The 20,223-nt window shown below is 48.9% G+C and overlaps 1 protein-coding gene across 1 annotated transcript in view; it reads right to left on the bottom strand.

The window, feature by feature from the left end:
* Ccdc180 (coiled-coil domain containing 180) overlaps positions 1-20,223 on the bottom strand; it is a 61,970-nt gene that overhangs the window by 36,412 nt on the left and 5,335 nt on the right. The window contains exons 4-17 of the mRNA XM_034635963.2: positions 18,909-19,018; positions 17,177-17,305; positions 16,991-17,101; positions 16,773-16,868; positions 14,828-14,991; positions 14,068-14,187; positions 11,169-11,248; positions 9,977-10,065; positions 8,828-8,950; positions 6,853-7,026; positions 4,785-4,900; positions 3,177-3,303; positions 1,597-1,636; positions 1,007-1,488 (exon numbers count right to left, since the gene is read on the bottom strand). Coding sequence (XP_034491854.2) covers positions 1,007-1,488; positions 1,597-1,636; positions 3,177-3,303; positions 4,785-4,900; positions 6,853-7,026; positions 8,828-8,950; positions 9,977-10,065; positions 11,169-11,248; positions 14,068-14,187; positions 14,828-14,991; positions 16,773-16,868; positions 16,991-17,101; positions 17,177-17,305; positions 18,909-19,018 — 1,961 coding nt within the window. The remainder of the gene's footprint in view (positions 1-1,006; positions 1,489-1,596; positions 1,637-3,176; positions 3,304-4,784; positions 4,901-6,852; positions 7,027-8,827; positions 8,951-9,976; positions 10,066-11,168; positions 11,249-14,067; positions 14,188-14,827; positions 14,992-16,772; positions 16,869-16,990; positions 17,102-17,176; positions 17,306-18,908; positions 19,019-20,223) is intronic.

The following is a 20,223-nucleotide window of genomic DNA, read 5'->3' as shown; positions in this document are numbered from 1 at the left end:
GGACCAAATATGTCTATAATTGCCTACCCTCCCGCCGCCCCCAATGTACACAGAATGCTTTTAAAAATGAGAAGTTCTACATAAAAATCAGGAAGGAGTGAGAAATCAGGAACCCAGAAGGGTGAGAAAGAGTGAACCGGCCAGGGTGAGCAGGAGGGGCTGAGTTTACCTGTACAGATCAGAAGGGCAGAGAAAGACAGAAGCAAGGGAGGGAAGAAGAAAGCCAAGTTGAAGGGTGACTTCAGAGTGGGCTGCAGGGATGTAGGAGAGGAAGGTGAATTTTTAAAAATCATTGCTGTGATTGAAGAATTGAATTCCTGTTGACAACAATTAAAAGGAAAAAATACATATGTAGGGTTTTGTTTGGTTTTGTTTGAGTGCTGGGAATTGAATCCAGTGGCGTTTTGCCAACTGAACCACATCCCCAGTCCCTTTTATTTTGTATTTTGAGACAGAATCTTGCTAAATTGCTGAGGCTGGCCTCAAACGTGCAATCAGCTTCAAACCTGCCTCAGCCTCCCAATTAGCTGGGATTACAAGTGTGAAACCCTGGGCCCAGCACTTTATGTTTTTTGAAGGATTTATGTTTTTTGGGGATTGAACTCAGGGGCACTCGACCACTGAGCCACATTCCCAGCCCTATTTTGTATTTTATTTAGAGACAGGGTCTCACTGAGATGCTCAGCACCTTGCTTTTTGCTAAAGCTGGCTTTGAACTTGAAATCCTCCTTCTTCAGCCTCTAGAGCTGCTGGGATTACAGGCTTGCACCACTGTGCCTGGCCCAGCACATATTTTTGTTTAGTTTTGTTTTAGTTTTATATATTCTCCCCACCTATTATTATTATTATTATTGCATTATAGTTGTACAGCCCAGAACTTTTCTAGTTATTTACATGCACCTCTATGGAGACCAGGTCAGGGGGACCCCAGTCTATATGAGAGGTTCACCCAGAGTGAACTCAGCACAGTTTCTCCTTCCCAAGAAAGAACCAGCTGCTGGCCTACCTCACACACAGACAATCTCTCTTGTTCTTCCTTTGCCGCCTCCTCCGCTTTGTTCTCCTCCTCCTCTTTTCCCTTTGCCTCCTCTTCCTCGCTCTCCCCTGCTTCCTCTTCCTCCTCTTCCTCCTCCTCCTCTTCTTGGGCCCCCACACTTTCCTGGTTCAGGGAGGGTTTTGAGGAGTTCTCCCTGTCAACCTTCATTTCTTCTAATCCTTGCGGAGAGTCCTCTCTGGACTCGTACATCTGGTCACCGGATGCAGATCTGTCCTGCTGGCTCAGCCCACTCTCTTCTGTGGAGGACTCCTGGTCCTGACTCTTTGTGGAGGACTCCCGGTCCTGACCTCTTTCTTCTTCCATCTCCTCTGCAGGCCTCATAGAAATTGACCCTCTGCTTAGGCTCTCCTCACTTCTGTACATTTCCACTTGGGCCCTGTGTCTTTTCTTCAGTTTCTTCATTTTCTTCAGGAAGTACAATTCGTGTTTTTCTGTTGATGTCCGACACCAAAGCACAAGGAGAGACGGGTCACCCAGTGTGGCTGGACTGGGTTTCCCAGCCCACAGGAGCACAGGGACTCAAAATGTAAAAGTGTTACCTGGTTTCCTGAACTTGAAAATGACTTCCCCAGCCAAGTTCTACAAGGAAAAAACGTGAGTCACTGAAGGAACAGCACTGCCTTTCTTCAGAGTGCCACTTCTAAGAGTGTCACTTTTCTTTCAAGTAAAAGCAATTCTTCTTTCCCCCTCCCCATCAAGGTTTGATGCAGGCCTTGACCAGCTCCATTCACTGGGGTAATGAGGGCGTTTCCAACCCAGGGAACAAGATTTCCCCTGATTTCATGCAGGCTAACAACCCTTTACAGCGCACATTGGGAAGTAATGAAATAAAAGCTCATTCTGACATATTTTGGTAGTGATCTAGAGAAAAGGGAAGAAAAATGTGAGCTGAAGGGTGCAAACAAGGGAGAAAGAATCTGCTCTGGGAGCTGAACGGAGACGGACAGGATAAGCCTGGTCTCCGTGGTCTGGGAGTCTCATTGTTAACCTACCATTTCCTGTTTCACAAACTCTGGGTGAAGCTGTGGACATGCTGTTTTATGGACGATGGTGTGAGCTGTGGAGTTTGCAGGTCTGGATTAGAATCCCAGCTCCTTACAAGCAGAGTGGCCTTGGTCAAGTGCCTTAAACCCTGTGTGCTCTGTGTCCTCTCCAGTGAAATGGGGATCATAATGGTGTCCACACCTTTACTCAGGCAACAGAACCATCTCAAAGGGCAGACAATGAACTTGCCCTCCTACAGGCTGAGCCTCCGCCTCAACCCAGGTGACGTGGGGAACATTTGTTAGCAATCTGAACAGGGATCCATCCCTTCTGCAGAAGAGCCGGGTACCCCATACCTGTGGGAAACATTCAGCCAGTTTAGCTTCACTCTGACAGGAAGGACTCTGGCTGGAGATGGGGGGGGAGCCACTCTGGAGTATTCAAAACAACCCCTCCCAGGGCTGTATGAGCTTACCCGCAGCATTTACTGTGCCTAAATTATGCGCAAGACCCAGGGCTAAGGGGAAATCAGAGTTGAATAAAACACACCCTTCAGGAAACACATTCTGATTGGGTGTTCTGGACTCTTGGATTCAATAGTAACTAAGAATAAATGAATTCAGAGAAGAGGTGGCAGCGCAGGAGGAAGGAGAGACAGAGTTCGGTTGAGAGCAGGTAGGATCCTTGCCCTGGTAGTGAACTGGGAGTATGGGATGGGTTTGGGACCCAAGAGACAGAAAATCCCAGCACAGGGAGCAGGAAGAGAGAGGGCTGTGAGTGGGGAGCCAGTAGGATTCAGGGCAGAAGGTGGAGAGGGTGTCCCTGGTCACCTAGGAATAGTAAGCTGGGTCTGCAGAGTTGGTGAGGTCAGCGTGAGTAGGTTGGGACTGCCATATAAATTAGCCTTTTCTTTGTAAGTCCATGCAACCCAGGAGCCTGTCAACCTCTTTTAAACTCAGAAAGAGATGGTCCCTGTAGAGACGCCTTCCGCCTCTCTCTCTTTGCCGTCCAGACATGGATTTGCACTCTGCAGTGTTAGGCATGACTTCCAAAGATTGGGAAGTCCAGACTGAGAGGCTTCCTCTCCCCTTTGCTTCTTCATGAGAGGCCAGGGGTATCGTTTCCCTCTCCATACCTGCTCAAAGATTTCACGAACAAAGAAATGTTGGCTGAGGGTGGAGCTGTAGGAGTTGAGTTCTTTCAGTACGACCACTGGATACTCCATCACTTCCTTGGTCAGGATGCCATGAAAACACTCATACCTGGGAGGGAGGGAGGGAGGAAGGTGAGACCACAGTCTAAGGGGAGCTCGGCTGATCCCAGCCAGGAGCCATGCCCTTGACCCCAACAAGGTGGGCGGTGATCTGGCAATTAGCTCTGCACAGAGCTGTTATGTGTGCGGGGATCCCTTTCACAGAAACAGTCCTTGATTTGTTTTACTATGTTTCTGATCATAAGGGGAAGGAATACATGCTCTTTGTAGAAAAATATAGAAAATAAATGAGTTTTCTGCTTGTCAAGTGGATCCCCTTTTCTTGTCCACTGTCTTCTCTCTGACCTCAGACTTGACCTACATTATCCCACCAAGTCCTCAAACATTCCAAAGCCCAGCATTTTATGTTTCTCAGGTAAGGAGACCAAAGCTCAGCAGGCACTGACTTGCCCAAAGTTATACTTCTGGATCTAAGTACTGAAATCAACTGGAGTGCAATTTCATTTATGTGAATAGTCCTTACACAGAATTAGTTGTACAAAAGCACAAAGATATAAGGAAGTTCACAAAAACTGCTGGTAATACTGTACTGACAAACCAGAACCAACTGAAAAGAGCTAATCAATTGTGAGATGGTTAAATCATTACAAAGTACCAGTAGTGATAAGTTCTTTTTTTTTAACTTTTTTTTAAAGAGAGAGAGAGAGAGAGAGAGAGAGAGAGAGAATTTTTAATATTTATTTTTTAGTTTTTTGGCAAACACAACGTCTTGTTTGTATGTGGTGCGGAGGATCGAACCCGGGCCGCACGCATGCCAGGCGAGAGCACTACCGCTTGAGCCACACCCCCAGCCCAGTAATAAGTTCTTTGTGGTCATTTAAAAATTGAAATTCATCTGCAACTATACAACAATTTACATAATATAATCCATTCTTTATTTTAAAAATGTGTCTGTATCCACATATATGTCCATTAAAAGGAAAAGTTGGGCAGGAATGAGGGAGAAATCCGTATGTTTGTAGTCGTTGACTTCTTTTCCCTTTCACAAAGAGCATGCATGTTTAAATTTTTTAAAAAAGGGGCCCAAGGTCTTGACCTTAAACTGCATTGCCTTGAAACTTCTCTCCACAAACTTTCCAAGACTCTCCCTGGAAGCTTCTGTATTGGCTTCAAGCAGAGCTACAAAGGACTATGATGATCTCCAATGCTGGAGCCACAGGATTGAACCCAGGGGCGCTTAATCACTGAGCCACATCCCCAGCCTTTTCATTACTTTGTATTTTGAGACAGGGTCTCACCAAGTTGCTTAGGGCCTGGCTAAGTTGCTGAGGCTGGCTTTGAACTTGCCATCCTCCTGCCTCAGCCTCCTGAGCTGCTGGGATGATAGGCACGCATCACCACGGCCTGGCATACGACTATAATTTTTATCTTAAACTTGCTGGGCACACCTAGCCTCCTGTTTAGGCTGCCTGTGACCTGAATGTGAATCCAAGCCATCCCCACCTGTCTTCTGGATTCTGGTCAACCTACCTCGATTTCATGCTCTTCAGAAAAGTTTTGGCCTTTTCCAGGTATAACTTCAAGGCTTCTTCATGGTTTTGCTGTCTCAGTTGGTCCAAGAGCTTATCAAGGTTGGCCTCCTGGGCCTGGCAGCCTCCCCAAAACAAGAGGAAGCAAATATGAGTAAGTGACATCCAGAACCCCTGCCCCTGGAACTGAGGTCTAGGCAGCTGGGGAAGGCCAGGACTTCTTGTCCACAAAAGGGGAACCAGATCTATTACTGCTCTGGCTCTCTGCTATAGACTTCTGGCCTCCCCTCTGTGCCTGAAATGTTCTTGCCCATTTTATTTCCCCTAAGACCCAGTTCAGGTGGGACTCTTCAGGAATATGTCCCTCATCCCCACCCAGTGTGGTCAGGTCTGGGCTACACATTCCCAAGTGCCTTCTCCTCCCTCTTTTTGTCATCAATCATATTCAACATCACTTGCTGATTCTGTCCCCCAGCTCCTGCACTCCACCACCTCCTAGACTGTGAGGGCAGTGGGGGTAGGGACCAACTGATCTGTGGGGGTCAGAGAGACTGTCAGACACACATACTTCATTCCCATGTAATAGAGCTTGGAAATGATACCTAACGTGTACATAATTTGCTATGTGAATTGTGGGAGGCCGTCGCGCTATGTGACCAGCATTTTCCTTCCCTGATCAGTTGAGACTCTGTCCGTCTCTTCCTGTGATCTGGCCACATCAAAGTGGTCCTAGATGGCAGCCCTGATCTTGGAAGTCACAAAATGTCAGAAAATGTGTCTTCATGCGTAGGCGTGCCTTCCTGCAGCTCCATGGGTCGAGCTATGCTCACCTGTTCCTTTGTGGTATTAACCCCTTGCCCTGTTTGGGATAGAATGTTCCATGGAAATGCCCTTTGTGTGTCCCCTTCTCTTGCTCTGCCTTTGCGTGTGGCCTTCCTAGATGTCAGTCAACCTGCTGACAGCAGACATCATGAAGCTAGACTCAGCCCTTTGAAACCTGACCCCTTGCCTCATTTGAATGGCTTCTCCTCAATAAAAGGGGTCAGCACATGCGCCGGCTCTCTCTCTTTCTGAGGACCCTTAAGGTCAGAGGAGCCATCACAGGACTCCCAAAGGAAAAGGTATCTCTGTCTCTTGTGTGGCTGTTTTGCATGACCCAGTTCCCCTGGAGTGACCCTGAGTGTTTCTGTCACCGGGAATGCAACAGTGAATGATATATATTTTGCTGTATTTTGCCCCAGTGAGAGGATGTGAGGTCCTATCAGACACCATGTATGAGAATTGGAGCCCTCCCCACCCCTCAGGAAAGTTAACATCACACCTTATCAGACTGTGTATGTAAGTTGCTGACCTCAACTATTGGACTACAAAATGCACATAACCCAAGAGTTGGGCTGCATTGTGAGCACTCAGGCTGCACAGGCCTTGAAGCTTTGAAACCACCATCTCGGCTGTGTTGGTGTCAAGCAAGTTTCTCCCAAGAAACCCCTTGGAGAACCTTCAACTAGACTTTACTTCCCTCAGAGGCCTGCTTCCACTGACTTGGGCAACTAGATGTTAATAATTTTGGAACTCACAAAGTAGTGAATGAACCTGGTCTATTGTGTGTATTCACACAATGGTTTCTCCACATTATTCTCCTCCTCTTCAAACACTGTGAGCAGACAAAAATATCTTTGTATGACAGTAAACTGTGATTTATGAAATCATATTTTAATCATTGCCTTATTTTAGTCATCCAGAGAGTATTCCTGATTCTACGTGTCTGTCTCTCCCTTGCACACTCTCTTACAGACAGGCTTGGTTCTGAAGACCCATCACACAACTGCAACCTTGTTCCTCCCATCTAGTCCTAGGATCCAGGTAAGCCTCAATTTCCCCATCCACATCCATTTTACAACTTAAGGGTTTGCATTTGGGTCTAGGATCTGTTTTGAGTTCATTTTTGTTTGTGGTGGGTTTTTCTTTTCTTTTTTTGCATCTTAATGCTGACTGAGTTTACTGGCCTGGCCTGGGGCAGTGTGGCCCATTCCTCATTCCCATTGGAGGTTACCCGGGCTTGGGGGCACCTGGTTTTCCAGGCTGTGCTTCTCCCGATACTGCTCCATATTCTTCTCAAGTTCCAGCTCCTGCTCTGACAGCATATTCTGGTGCATCTCCCATAGCTGCACAGCCTCATGGAAATACCTGAAGAGGTCTGAGCTCTGCCACTCGGTCTGCTTGGCCAGGGCCTCAAAGGATTTCTGCAGGGAAACAACCCAGAAAAGGTGCCTTACGGGTTGACTAGCCCAGGACCATAAAGAGGCCTGTCCATGAAGCTCCATATCTCCAAGGACTGGATATCACTGTCTGGGTACCATCCTTCAAGTTTGACATCTGGGTCACATCTGAGTTCTGGTACCTCCCTCCTGCCATACCCATCTGCGCCTGGGCACCACTGTTCTCATCTGCACTGAACACCATACCTGCTGCTCAACCCCCATGCACCACCACCAACAACCCCACTTTAAAAATAATATTCATGTCTTATGTACCCATCCAGGTTACAGATTGGCAAATTATTTTCTGCATGCTGAGTGTGACCCTCCATCTATTTTGTTTGGACCTGTGAACTAAGCACAGATTTTCCAGCTTTAAATGGTTGAAAAAGTTCAAAAGAAATGAAAACAAAAGAAAAAATGATGTGAGAATTTTAAGAAATTCAAATCCCAGTGTCCATCAATAAAGTTTTTAGAACACAGCCATGCTCATTCGTGTCTGTATTGTCATGTCTGTAGTGTACCTCTTGGGGCTATGGAGCTACAAGCTGTGACACAGACCAGATGGCCTGCAAAGCCTAAGATAGGCACCATCTGGTTCTTCACAAAAAAAAAAAAAAAAAAAATGTGCTGACCTCGGCTCAAGACTGTCAGTGTCTTGGGGCTGGGAATGTCTTACTCCTCCACAGTCCCCAGCACCCCGGGTCAGCAAGGGCTCAGGTGCACTCATGGCCTGAGATCATTTCCTGGAGTCTATGCAGCACCCATGTCAGGGGCAGCTGTGAGGGGCCAGGGGATACTTCTGGAGTGGCCAGTGGAGGAGGTCTGCTATGAGAAAGACTGGGGAGGGCAAGGGAGTGGACATGTATAGGGACGAAAGAGAGGCTGTCCTTGCTAAAAGCAGTGACACTTAGGCCCACAGATGTTCAATGGGTAACTAAAAGCAGGATAAAGATTGGCATCTCTGTCTTCATTTTGCATCTCTCTCCTATATTAACTTCAACTTTGTGATCTGCTCAGCTCTGCATGCAGGTGCATTAGTCATTAAGGAATATTCATCTAAAAACTGGTAATACAAGTTTATTAGCCCTAAATTTACCTAACTTATTTTGTCCCATTCAAGATTTGCAGGGACATTTACAGCATCCTGATCCAGACCCCTGGAGTGGTGCCTAGAATCCTTCCGTCACTGCCCTACACCTTCCAGGGCCACTAGAGCCTTGCAGACACATCACCCTACCCTGAGACTGCCCCCCTTGGCAGGAGCACCCATCCCATGGGAACCCAATTGTCCTTTCTAGGATCACTGGTCTGATCAATAAACATCTTGAGCAGCAAATGGAGACTGTCCCCTCAAGTGATAAGGACCTCTCCAGAGCCACCTTACAGAACCAGAACTGAGATAATGATCAGTCAGACCATAGTCAGACCTGACTGTTTAATTATGCATTACCTCTCATCCCCGCCAATTCTTTCTGTTTAAACCTGAAGCTCATGTCAGCACCCAGAAGACAAAACCGAGACACTCGATCTCACTTTGTCTTTCCAATGGGGCCATATTGATTAAAATTTCTTTCCTGCTTTTCACTGTTACCAGTTTTGCTTGTTTTAGGGGGCAAGTGGCAGGACCTGGATGATTGGAACCCCTGAGTCTGGCCTCTGGCCTATGACTTCTATAACAGACATAGGAGGGACACACAGTTGGAAGTCCCCAGATTTCTACTCTCCTTACAGCCTGGTGCCCCAGGGCGACACTCCCTACCTCCCCGCCCTGTGAGCCACGCACATCCAGGAGCTCCAGCTTCCCCTCCACCTTGCTCTGGAGCTCTCCCACCATCTGGAAGAAGGTCGGGTTCACCAGGCTCTCCGCCTCTTCCTCAGTGAAGGACTTGCAGTCCAGCAGCTGCTTCTGGAGTGAGGGAGATCAAGGTGAGCCTGGCTTAGGGCCGCAGACCCCCAGGCAGAACTGCATCCTACAGGGGCCCCATGGGCTGCAAATCAGACGTGGGCTCCCTCTGTTGGGTGACAGAGAAAAACTGTCAGAGGTGCAAAGGGGGCAGCAGGTAGGGTCCTCAGGGCTTGGGTGCTCTACAAAATAACTAGGCTTTTTTTTCACCTAAACTTACCAAGGAGGGAAGATGGGGATTTTTGTTGTTGTTGTTGTTTCTTATCCAATGATTACTATTTAGATTATTTAAAGAATTTAAACATGGAAATTCCAAGGAGAAATAATCAAGAACAGTTCTTCTCACAATAGAACGTATGTTTTCAAATTCTTTTAGGTATTGGTTTCCTGGAGTTGTTGGCATCGAAATGCAAACTTCAATGCCATTGTTCTTTTTTATTATCTGATTCTAGTTTAAACTTCTTTCTTTCTCCTCTGCTTGGAATAAATTCTGTTGCATAAAAGGATACTCAAAAAGGGGATATTTTTGCGAAATATTTCCCCTACCTCAGAAAACCAGTCACTGGCCTGAAGAGATTAGGGAGTGAACTCACTGTCTCACCTTGTCATGAAGTATGCGTGGCCTGGGAAAAAGACGGGGCAGCACCCTCTTATGAAAGGGACATTGCAATAACCCGCAAGGTGCAACCTCCAATAATGAACAGATCTTGTGCTACTAGGGACGCGGTCGAGGGTAAAGCAGGAGGTGGCCTGAAAGTTCACAACTCCCGCTTACATGGGCTTCCTGGAGAAGATGGCACCAAGCTAAGCCCTAAGGGATGGCAGGGGCAGGTGGGGAGTTCAGGCAGAGGGAACAGCATCAGAATGCTCAGAGGTGAGTGGGTACCTGGGACTGGGAGGAAGGAACAAGAGCCTAGATCAAGGCTGAAGGGTGTGGGGGAGGGGTGAGAAGGCTAAGGAGGGACACATCAGGCCCCAGCATCAGCACATGTAGTTCCTCTTCCCAGGTCTGCAGAAAGAGGTGCCCACCTTGCATTTCTGCACACAGGCCAGGCACTCCTGCCAGCTCTTCTCGTACAGCAAGCGGATCCGCATCATGCAGTCCATGTGGTAGTTGTCTCCACGTGCAGAAAACAAAATAGGTCAGTCATTCTTCCAGGAGGAAGAGGGAAATGAAAAGAGTCCCCTCTGCACAGGAGGCAGCTCTCTGCAGCAAAGGCCTCCTCTGTAAAGCTGATTTAGGTACAGATTGGCAGGTGGTCCCAATTCAGATCAGGGGCTGGTATCTCTGTCCTCACAGAGTTCCTAGGATAAGAACCTCACATAAGGAGCTCATGTCTATGTGTTCTGAATGCATGTGACCGAGAGAGTCCTTCTCTATCACTGGAGGACAATGACACCACTGACCTCACTGGGCTGCTGTGAGCCTCAAAGGAAATGGTCAAATTATTATAGATCATCTACAGTGAGGCTTGACAAACTTTTTCCACAAATGACTAGAGAGTAAATAGTTTTATTGCTGCCGTTCTGAGGTTTCTGCTGTCACAGCACAAAAGCAGTCAGACACAGCAAGCTGACCAAAGAGCATGACTGTGTCCCAGTGAAACTTATTAAGAAACAGGCAGCCCGCCCTTGGGCTGTAGTGTGGTGACCCTTGTTCTAGAGCATTTTAGAACATTCCCTTTATGACTGAGTACCCTCTGGGTCTGCCAGGAACCCAATCCCGACTGGATGTCAGCCCCAGTAGGGAAGGGCCGTTATTATTCCTCTTAAAATTCCCATTTTACAGAGGAGGACCGTGAGGACACAGGAGGCCTGGACTTCCTGAAGGTCACACAGTTGGGATGGAGCAGTGCTGGCCGTTAGCCTCGCTTTCTAATGCAAGCCCTCACACTCCCAGGAGCTGCTGTCAGAGGTGATCATGGGAGCTATCTCTATTCTCCATGTTTGGATCAGAGGCCAGGGGTCAGAGTGTGGCGCATGGAGGCTGTGGGCGGGGCAGTGAGTCCAGAAGGTCCTGGGAGGGGTGGAGGGGGCTTTCTGGTCATCAGAGTGCACTATTCCCTTCCCTCCTTCCCAGGATGGAGGTGCCACCCACTTCCTCTCAGATTAATGACTGACTGGTAGAGCTACGACAAAGCCACTAGTTGAACAGAGTAAAAAGCCACTAGTTGAAGAGAGTTCCGGAGAGATCTGAGAGATTCCTACAAACTTCACTCACCAAGTTCCTGGTTCAGGGCGTTGAGAGAAGAATGCCACTCAGTCAGCTGAGCCATGTTGTAATTGGGGGGCAGGAGGTTACTGGGGAGGGAAGGTAGGACAAGTCAGCCCTGCACACTAAAAGGCTTTCTGCCACAATGGGTAGTGTCTTTGAAAGATGTATTATCAACTGAATACTGAAGGGACAAAGGACCTGCTGGGGACTTCCTGGTACCCAAAACCTAACTTACACAAAGGTCTTTCAATGTTAATATGAGTTTCTTTCTTAGAAAATGAAGTTGAATTTTCCCAGTGAGGGAAAAAAAAAAAAAACAACTGTTCAAATGACTTGACCAAGGAAGCCTGCCTCTAGGAACCGAATGTGGGTTAACAATATAAAAACCTACAAGGTTTATGCATTAAGATTAAGCCCTTAAGTTTTGCATCAATTAAAAACAGTAGTACCTATAAAAACCTATAATAATGATTTTTCTAAAAAATCTTCATACTCAACAGTAGGAAACCATCTTAAAAAACTGTGAATCCTCCTGTAAAGTCTAAAGCCAATGTGGCAGATTGAACCCCCCTCCCCCCACCACCATGTTGTTGGCTCCTCCCCTTGGGAGGTGGAGCCTCCTTCTGCAGCCCTGGAATCTGGGCCTGTCTGGATTGGCTTTGGCTAATGGGATGGTCAGCAAACAGAACAGGAAGAGGCTGAGGAAGAGCTGTACCCCTCTTTGCCCTCTGTTGCTGTGGTGACAACTTTAGGGGAAACTTGGTGAGTAAGGATTAGAAATCCTGTGCGCTGCTGTCATTGTAACTTTTCTGTTAAGCTAACATGACTCCAAAATACAAATTTTATTTTTTTGAATGATTATTTCTAAATAATATGCACATGTATTTTATTGGGGCCAAGAAAATCCATGGGGCTCCCCCCAGGCCTTTGGATAACTCCCTCTGGAGACCCTGGAGAATCTCAGCTAGATGTCCCCCGCTCTGTCATCAGGGCCACATGCCTCCCCCAGGGCTGTGTGTGCAGCAGTGAGGACCACCCCACCCCAGGCTATGGGGAACTCTGGAGGAAGGGCCTGCAGCTATGGGTTGGGATGGGGTTTGGGACTCTCCATGCTGCCTACAAGGCAGTTCCTTGGGACAACTTCTGTAGGGGGCACAGGGGTCATCTACAGTTTACTTTCAAGTCCCCCGTGCACAGATGGACCACAAACCAAGCCTTCCCTGCTGATGTTCACTGAGATTCTGTGATAAAGGCTTTGCCACTTTCTTTAGACTTGTGTGCTCAAGCCTGGCATTCGCTGTTCACACTTCTGGACACTTGAATCATGTCCTGACCTCACTTGTCTATGTACCCTCACTGTGAAGGACCCACTTGGTCCTGCCACCACCCACACTGCATCTGATTTACAGAGTTGCCCCTACTCCTTGCAGGTGAGGTCAAACGGCCCAGTTCCACCTGCAGACATGGCCGTTACACAGTGCCCCTGAGCTGCAGCCCGGAGTGTCCACAGATGCTTCTTCCCCCTTGTGTTGGGCCCCATCTCTGCCCTCCAGACAGGTAGCCAGACAGCCCCACAATTGCAGCCTGTGGGAGAGGTTTGGCAGGTCTGAGGGGGAAGCAGCCTGGAAATCCCCCTGGATTTTGTTTTTGAATGCCTAAGTTCTTAGGAGAGCCCACACATGGGACAAGTGTTTGAGGGGTGTGAGCCTGGGGGACAAGGATTGTGCTGGGAACCAGCTGTCTTCTCCACTCAACAGAAAAGGGTGGGGGCAAGTGCAGGCACAGCAGGGCTGAAGGGTGCCTGGCAATGGCAACCTGGTGGCAATGTGGGGACAGCCTCAAGACCCAAGGCCCTGGAGAGAAAAGCTGCCCGAGCATGAGGGCTCAGGAAACAGCAAAATCCAACTGTCTGGAGGCAGGAGGGGCCCAGCAGCATCTGGGTGGATCTGGGCCGAGGACCATTCATCCCAACACTAGCCCTGGAACTGCACGAGATTCTAGAATTCAAGGGATGGGACCCCAAACCAAGTTTTCCCTAACTTAAAGAACCAGGGCTCAGAATCAGAACTAAGTTAAATTATAGGAAACAACACAATCACTTTTGCTGCCTCTGGGATTTGTATCCACCTTATCGACTTTATACCCGGATCAAAATGTAGCTGCACGTGGGGCAGGAGCCATCTTCCTGGAGGAAATCCTCTGGCTCAAGCCCAGTGCGGTCCTAAAGTCATTTACTTCCTAGGAAACTTAGGAGCTAGGGAGAGGAGACTAGAAGAACTTGTGTTCCATGACTACCAGAGCAGGAGGGATGACTGAAGAGCCCAGGAGCGGGGGAACCTTTTCCCCACATCAAAGTCTCCACTCTGCAGGACCCTGCAAGTTCCATCTTGCTTCTGATGGCGGAGGCTACAGACTCCCTGGATAGTGGGCTTCTAGGATCTAGAACATTCAGTGGGCTGAACAGCTTTATTATTGGATCAGAGTTGGTGGATCCACATCTGGAGGGAGTGTCCACAGCCTCTAATGGGTCCCTATCTGATGGCTGTAGTCTCCTCACTGACTTCCAGGGCCTCCAGTGTAAGACTCTTCTGACCCAGGATTCCAAACTGCCTCAGGTCAAGGTCCAACCAATTACCCTGGCTCCCCAGGCCTGCATGCCCTGCTCCTCCCTCACTCCTGGACACTGCCTCGCGTCAAGCTCTTTGGCATGGCCACCCAGAGCTGCTTTCTGCAGCAAATGAGCTGTGTTCACTCTTGCCATGAGGCTGAGTATCCAGCGCCAGTACCAGAGAACCAGGAAATGGCCTGTTCTGGAGGACCTGCAGGGGACAGGCTAAGGACATACTATCTCCCCACAGGACACCGAAAGGTGCCTTTCCAAGTGACCCCTCCCTCCAGGCTCTACCAGATGGTGCAGAGGTGCTTCAGCCGCTTTTGCTGCAGGACCTCCTGGGCGGTCAGCATTTCCTCCAGCTCTTTCTTCACCACCGGAGGAGACTGGATATCCTCACTGGCCATGAACTCTCTGGGCAGCCAGACAGGTTGGCACCATGGAGAGGAGAGAGAGGAGGGGAGGCCAGGGGCGAGAAGGGAAGAGACTCATGGCAAGAACACTCAGAGCCCAGCACCCTGCCCTTCTCTGCCCACCTCAGCCTCCCCTCTGGGACACTGAGGAGCGGAGGAAGTCAGCGGGAGGAGAAAGGCGGGCAGGGATGCCACTGAAGTTCTGCCACCAACAGCATAGGATCAGCAAGCTTGTCTGTTGGGAATCCTGACTGCTGCCGCCTGCTCTGTGACCTTGGGCAAGTCCCTGCCCATCTCTGTCCCAAGCCCAGTATCCCAAGTTGTGAATAATAAGGAAAATTGGGAAGTGTACAGAAATCGGGCGAATGTTTTCCAACAATTCGTGCTGAGCTCAGAAAATGCTCGCAAAATAATGTTCACAAGAAAGTAAGCTCTAAAGCTGCGTATGCTACATGGGTCTAAAAATGTCTGGGAGAAACTGTGCCCAGGTATGAGCTGTGCTCCTCACTGTGGGGCGGGATCTTTACTCTTAACTTTTTGAGAAGCACTTCCAAACAATGATGAAATGGGCGGGAGCTGCCGCCAGCCTGTGGGCCCCTGTGAGCTGGGGAAGAACAGCGGGCAGCGCTGGCATCGCCAACCTGAAGCTCTCCATCAGGGTCTCCTTCTTGAGAGCCTTCCAGGTGTCCACCAGGCACTGCCAGCGGTAGCGACTGTCAAGCTCCTTCTGCAGGGTGGCCTCCATCAGGTTCAGGGACAGTTGGGCGATGGCCCTCTGGTTGCCCAGCAGGGCATAGTTCATGACCTGTGGTCACAGGCAGGCAAGGCAAGGGTGGGATGGAACGCTTCAGGTCAGAGCAAGTCTCAGTTAAAGGGACAGGGAGAGGTGGGAGGGGACCGGGGAGGTGCAGGCCAGGCCTGAGTGGGGTAGGGCAGGTCTGAGTACCACCAAGGTGTCAGCAGGCAAGGAAGCAGCCACAGACAGTGACAGGGATCTTCCCTGAAGCCTTAACCATGAACTTCAACCCAGCTTTCAGAACACATTGGGTTCGTTGTTAAAGAAGGTGGAAGGAGTGGGTGCTCTAGTGGGCTGTAAGTGGTCACTGCTTTTTACAAATTTGTTCCAAAAGCAGAGTGCTCTTGCCATCAGGAACAAGCCACGTGTGGCTGCTTTGAGAACAGGGACCCACTGAAGCAGGAGTCAGACGTTCTTTGGTGATTCTCCAAGTGACTCTCACTTGAGTGCCTTGGCACGGGAGTAGGGACAAGCCTTCACTATGTGGCACTCTTCTGCCCTTTGGCAGCCCTATCCCTCAAATGAGAGTAGCTTCCCCCATTCCTCCCAGGCACAAGTAGAGTCCCAGATGCTGCCACACATTTCCCAAAGCCTTCTAGGGAGGTGAGGCTCTACCAGGCTCAATGGGCAAAAGCCATCGCTGCTTTTTGGTGGAGCTCATCCCTAGGCCTGCAGTTACGCTGTGGGGATAGAGCTATTTACAACACGGGGATTTTGTGAAATTAGATGAAATAAATGCATACAGAGCAAGCAGCGGACACTGGCTGTTACAGTGAGAAGAATAAGCACAGGAAAGTGGAACTCAGGCATGATCTGGACACTGAAGACTCCAACTCTCCTGACACACATAGTATCTAAAATTTAGGAGCTGCTCACTTATCAAAGAAAGCTACCACCACTGAACTCTCCTGCATCATCCAAAGTAATTATCCCCAAAGTCCTGGCATTAAGTAACATTATGCCCATTTTATGGATGAGGATCTTTTGGGCACAGGGCCTGAGCCATTTCAAGAGCTTCCACAATGGGCAGTGGAGAGGGAAGTCTGTGTCCCTTCCTCTTGTGCTTTGTCCAGTGCACCAGAGATAGGAGCCAGGCTGGACCCATCTGTGATTCTGAACATGGGCTCTCTTCAGGATGCTGTGCTGCCTGGAGGCTGTTATCTGGAAAGCCCAGGAGACCCACAGTAGCAAAATGTACCTCTGGTCAGCAAGAAGAAGAGACCTTGGGCTTTTCTCTGACTTTGGAGACACCGCAAACAACCCTGAATTGCTTATTTTCCACCACCAAGGGCAGCAGCTGAGGCCGCTGGGGGTGAGGGGCCAGAGTTAAGAGGTAGGCATGGTTGAGCAACAGACACTGCTGGTGGTAAGAGGACAGGTGACAGCTAGAAAAACCAAACAGCAGGTTGGGGTTGCTCCCGAGGGTGGAGATGGCTCTGGGACCACGACATCCCAAGATGATGACTCTATAGTGTGGCCCCCATGCCACTGCACACTGTGGCTCAAACTCGGCCCAGAAAGTGCCAGCTAGAATCTTCAGAGCTCAGAATCATGGCCCATGTTAGGCATGCCTGCTTTAAGATGGTAGGGAAACAGAAAATGTACTTCGCAAAGGTTTCCATGAAAGTGCTTACAATCACAGAGCCTCAATTCCCATCGCAAGCAGCCCACCTGCATTACTTGGAAATGTCACAGATGAGAGCCCCACCACTCCTGAGACACAAAGCTTGGGGAACTGAGGTCCTAATCCTTCTCCCATGGGCTGGTTTCCACCTGGGAAACCCACTCACCGTGGCCTCCTTATCTATGAGCCTGTACACGTCGGGCTGCATGAGGTAGGACGTTTTCTCTATGATTTCCACATATTTCCTCAACACACTCTTCAGCTGGGGAGGACAAGGTGCCAGTTAGTGACTCCCACTTCCCTGAGCACTAACAGAAAAGGGAAGGAGGGCCCTTAAACCCTGCAAGTGAGTGTCACCAAGGAGCCTATTTGCTGCCAACTTACCTTATCGCCTCTGGAGACCTCGAGGGACAGCAGCGCTTCATCCAGTGCCTTAATCTCCTGTTTCTGGAGCACGAACACGTGGGCCACCTCATCCCACAGTTCCAACAGGGTCTGCACAAGGAGCTGAGTCAGGCTGGGAGCTGCAGAGTGGGGCAGGGGGAGACCCAGCTACAAAGGGACCCCTACTTGCATGGTGTAGTCCTCAAGGCTGTTGTCGTTTTCTATCTTTTTGAAGAGATGGTTGATGTTTTTGTCAGACTGGGACAGCTTGTTCAAAAACAGTTTCCCTGTCTCTAAGATCGGAGGTTCCATTTCCTGCAACAGGCCAGGAGGGTGACGGCATCAACATCCCCCAGGGATGAAAGGACAATTCTTGTAATGGGGGTGCCATGCCAGGCACAGTCCCATCTCACAAATGATCATGACTGCCTGGTCCTGAGGAGTTGGGGGTTATAATCAACTCATGCACACAGGACTACAGCACCACGCTGTTCACCAGGCGCTCTGCCAGTGCTCAGCCCACCTTCTCATCACGGCTGGTGAGGTGGGTGCTGACATCAGGCCTGGCCCAAGGCTGGCACTCACCAAACATGAACTGAGGAAGGACCAAATGAAAGAATGCCAAATTTACTTCAAGCAGGGAAACCAAGGCTCATGGAGCACATGGTGAAAGCAGCGCTGGCATCGAGGTGGGATGTTCTGAGAACATGGCTGGTGGAGTGTCATGGTTGAGGTGTGGTGTTCCTCAAAAGCTCACGTGTGAGATAATGCAAGAAGGTTTGAAGGAGAAATTGGTTATAGCCTTAACCTAATCAGTGAATCGATCCCTGATGGGATTAACTGAGTGGTGACCGGAGGCAGGTGGGGGGTGGCTGGAGGAGGTGTTCATTGAGGATGTGGCTGTGGGGTATATATATATTTTGTATCTGGAGAGTGGAGTCTCTCTGCTTCTGATCATCATGTGAGCTGCTTTCCTCTGCCACACTCTTCCACCATGATATCCTGCCTCACCTTGAGCCAACAAGGAAAGGAGCCGCCCTTTAATGGACTAAGACCTCTGAAACTATGAGCTCTTAAATAAACTTTTCCTCCCCTAAAATTGTGGGTCTTTTAATCACATCAGTGAAAAAGATGACTGAAAGAGGGAGCCTGTTTTTTGTGTTTTGGGGACAGTCAGTATTCAGAATTCAGGATAGGGTAACATGAATCAGAGAAGACTCAGGGAGATGGGAGTGAGTGGAAACCCAGGGCTCAGAGAGGAATCAGAAGAGCAAAGGTGTCAGGCATGGTGGTACAGGCCTGTAATCCCAGCAGCTAGGGAGGCTGAGGCAGGAGGAATGTGAGTTCAAAGCCAACCTCAGCAAAAGTGAGGTGCTAAGCAACTCAGTGAGACCCTGTCTTTAAATAAAATGCAAAATAGGGCTGGGGATGTGGCTCAGTGGTCGAGTGCCCCTGAGTTCAATCCCTGGTACTACCCAAAAAGGGGGGGGTGGGCAAAGGCTGGGATCATTTCAGGAACATTCCAGGCACCAGTGTGGTCTGGAGAGGAACAGAACCCAGAGTGGAAGTGTATCAGGGGCGAGCAGCGGTGGGCTGTCAGTGGGGGCAACCAATCAGGTCTCTCATCAACTGGTCTAAATGAACACAGACCTGGAGAGCAGTTCCAATTTGGTCCCTTATGTGCTATGTAATGCAAGCTCTTTTTTACTTTAAAATGGAGTAGTGGGGATTTTTCCAAGAGTTGAGAGCTCACAACAGGCACTCCTACCAAGTCACTCACCCATGGCCACTATGAGTCCATCTACTTCTGTGTCTTGCTGAGCCACTGAAGACCTCCCAGCTGGGGAGGGGGAGGGAGGTCAAATCTGCCTAGGAAATGCCACTGGAACAGAAGAGGAGAGGGGGTGCCGGGTCTTACCCTGGTGATTTCTGCAATCTCCTCCTGAAAGTTGGCCAGAGCGTTCTCATAGTTCCTCTTTTTCTGTGCCTGTCGCCTTTGAAGGGTGATGGTGCTGGTCTCCTTAGAAACTGTGGAGCCACAACAGAGGTGAGGAGACTGCCTCAGAGCTCCAGAGAGAGGGAAGCGCTCCTAGGCAGACTGAGCACCTGCACTGCCAGGCTTGGGTTCAGAAGGTGGACCCCAAAGCCAGCCCAGCAGTGCGGCTGAGGCTTAAGCAAGAAGAAAGATGAAGGGGATCCATGAATGCTTCAGGGAACAAGGTCTCAGGCTTCCTGGGGGCGGGGGTGTGGCTCAGTGGTAGAGTGCTGGCCTAGCAGGCGTGAGGCCCTGGGTTTGATCCCTGCACCACTAAATAGATAGATAGATAAATGAATAAATAAATAAATAATCTGGCCAAGTTCCCAAATGGTAAGGTTCCATTTTTTTTTTAAGTTTTAAAGACACAAATACATATAAGATGTTTTTATAAATTTCAATGGGGTTATATCCTGAGAAACCTATCATACGTTGAAAATATTCCAGGTCAATGATGCATTTAAAACACCTAGCATACTAAACATCATGACTTAACCTGGCCTACCTTAAATGTGCTCAGAACATTTTATCTTAGCCTTGGGTGAAATCATCTAATACAAAGCCTTTTTTTGACAAAGTGTTGAATATCTCAGTTAATTTATTGAAATCTGTCCTGAAAGTGAAAAACGGAATGGTTGTATGGGTGTGCTTTTGAGCGTCTAGAAATTGAAACATTGTAAGTAAACCACAGTAAATCAGGGATTGTCTGTACAGATAATAATACCAAACATGCAAAGAGCACCATCCACACAGCAGGCATTGATCTAACTCGATTACTATTCGGAGTGAAGCCAGGAGGTAAGTCCTATTACTAGGCTCCATTTGCAAGTCAGGAGACTCAGGCATGGGGGGGGGGTAAAGGGCTGAGCAGGGATCTGGACTTGGACCTTCTGAACTCCTACTCCATGCTCCACTCTGTCCTGTATCTACCTGGGAAGGCAGATGCTGCATGGGCTAACAGGACAGAGAGCTCTCCTGGCTAAGGAAGGGGTGCTATTGTGGAAGGGCAGTTTTACTTTTTGCTTTATCTCCCTCCTTTTTTTTTGTTTTGTTTTTGTTACAGTGAGCATCTGTTACTTTTTTAATCACAAAGACAAAGGGCTTCTATATTGAGATAGAGTCAAATTAAAACAATGGAGTAGGGAGGAAGAAAATGGGTCTTGGGGCATGCTACCATGAAATCACAGCAAGCAAGGTG

Source organism: Marmota flaviventris, chromosome 13, assembly GCF_047511675.1.
Source record: "Marmota flaviventris isolate mMarFla1 chromosome 13, mMarFla1.hap1, whole genome shotgun sequence".
Lineage (NCBI taxonomy): Eukaryota > Metazoa > Chordata > Mammalia > Rodentia > Sciuridae > Marmota > Marmota flaviventris.
Note: the sequence above shows the minus strand (reverse complement) of the source record. Positions and strands in the feature narration are given on the sequence as shown.